General features: G+C 41.0%; 1 protein-coding gene across 1 annotated transcript in view; it reads left to right on the plus strand.

The window, feature by feature from the left end:
* Positions 1-1,085: 1,085 nt before the first annotated feature.
* Positions 1,086-2,012, plus strand: part of LOC101863034 — a gene marked incomplete in the record, with an annotated part of 7,052 nt that continues 6,125 nt past the window's right edge. Inside the window, 1 exon segment of the mRNA XM_035970648.1 lies at positions 1,086-1,242. Coding sequence (XP_035826541.1) covers positions 1,086-1,242 — 157 coding nt within the window.

Genomic DNA, 2,012 nt, shown 5'->3' on the forward strand with positions numbered 1-2,012 from the left:
ATCATGCAAAGTTGACTAACTTAAGAAAAGGCTTTCCAGTATCACGAAAACTTTGACTCAATCCTGAAAACGTCTAAAAAGTTATATGAATTATCTAAAATTTCCTGAAGATGTTTTTCTCCTGTGGTGCCATTGGTCTAATGGTTAGGCTGCTTAGCTCGTCACCGAAATGTCATGGGTTCAAACCCCCCTGTCAAAGGCACAGCGTTGTGGTCTTGAGAAAGGCACGTTACAGGAATTGTGCTCGCTGTTTGCATTGTATGCTTCCCGGGAAGCCGAGAGCGTGTTTGAACGTTCTAGTGTTTGCTGAGATAACAATGGTTGTAAAGCGCATAGAGATGACAGTAAGCAAAGCATTGATTTACGCCATATAAAAGCAATTATTGTAGTATTGTTTTTCTCAATGAAATAATCCAAACTCTCAACGTCTTTACTTTTACTTACTTTTACTGTTTCCTTAGGATGTCGAGGGGAGGTGCAAACTTAGGTCGTGTGCTAGGTGTGTAGCGTGTGCGAAAGACATGTTGTTCCAGGACCTTTTTAAAGCCATCCAGCCAGGTCTTCCTTGGTCTTCCTCTTGATTTAAAACCGGATTCTCGTATGTTGTAAGCTCTAGCCGCTAGTTGTTTCTGGGGCATTCTGATTAGATGTCAAAACAATTTGACTCTTTGACGCTCTATGAATTTTATTACTGGTGGTATTTCAGTTTGTAGACGTATGGTTTCGTTTCTTATGCGGTCTCTTCTGGTGACGTTGATGGTTTTGCGGAGACACCTCATTTCGCATGCATTCATTTTTCTTTCTTGTGCCTTGTTTAGAGACCATGTCTGGCACTGGTATGTTAATGTTGGTATGAAGATGTTGTTGATGAGCTGGGATTTCACTTCGGTTGGACTATTTATTCATATTACATTTGTTTGTTTATCTTGTCGCTTCAGACAAACGTGCACAAAGCTGAGCCTTCTCGTCTCCGTTGATATCCACTTATTTATTTATTCATTAATTCATTAATTTATTTATTTATTTATTTATTTATTTACTTTATTTATCTTTATTTATCGTGTCGTTTCAGAAAAACGTGCACCATGTTGAGCCTCCTCGTCTCCGTTGCCCTCGCTCTCGGCCTTGCCCACGGCTCCGCCATCAGATCTGACTCTGGCTACGGCGGCGCCTCCAGCGGCTACGGCTACAGCAACAGGAACTACTACGGCGAGATCTCTGATGCGCGCAACCGCATCGTTGGTGAGTGGGTGGGTGGGGCAGACGGAGGGGTGCCCAGCCAGTCAACAGTTGTGTAGTTGTTGATAAGTAATAATATGATATGTGGCATCGTGGTGAAGTCAGGTGCTTGTGAATATAAAGAAAAAAACATATATAATATATAAATTACACTTTTATTTGTCCCAGAAGGGCACTTTGTTTTACAATGGCAAACATGCATACAAAAATAATTAATTATAAATACGTATATACATAAATACATACATGCATAAATACATACATAAATACACACTATTACACACATACAGAACAGTTTACAACTATGCAACTGTCGGTCGCCACTGTGCAGCGCTCTGTATTTTGAGCTAGGCTGTCGTGTCTTGCTCAAGGACACACCCCAGTGACCACCCTTCTGATCCCTGTGTCACCGACACTTGCTTGACATTACTTGGGTCTAAACTCACTACTCACTTAGCCACTGGAGAATGAACCGGCATTTTTCCTCCACTTTGTCAATTTGTATCGAATTTATGTGTGAGAGAGAGTGTGCGTGTGTGTGTGTGTGGGGGGGGGGGGGTATGCATGCTTTTTTTTTTTTGGCTCAACACCTTAATATGTATCACAACATAGTGGAATCAGGCGCTCGTCAATTTTTGCGCACGTGGAGAATTAAGTACCGTCTTACAGTTTATTGTTATAATTTGTACGTAATTTGTCTTTCTTCTGATAAAAAAAAAATCCACCTATCTCGAATAGAAGTGAAGATATTTGTGACTGAATGAGGTGGGGAT

Source organism: Aplysia californica, unplaced genomic scaffold, assembly GCF_000002075.1.
Source record: "Aplysia californica isolate F4 #8 unplaced genomic scaffold, AplCal3.0 scaffold00301, whole genome shotgun sequence".
In the NCBI taxonomy this organism is placed as follows: domain Eukaryota; kingdom Metazoa; phylum Mollusca; class Gastropoda; order Aplysiida; family Aplysiidae; genus Aplysia; species Aplysia californica.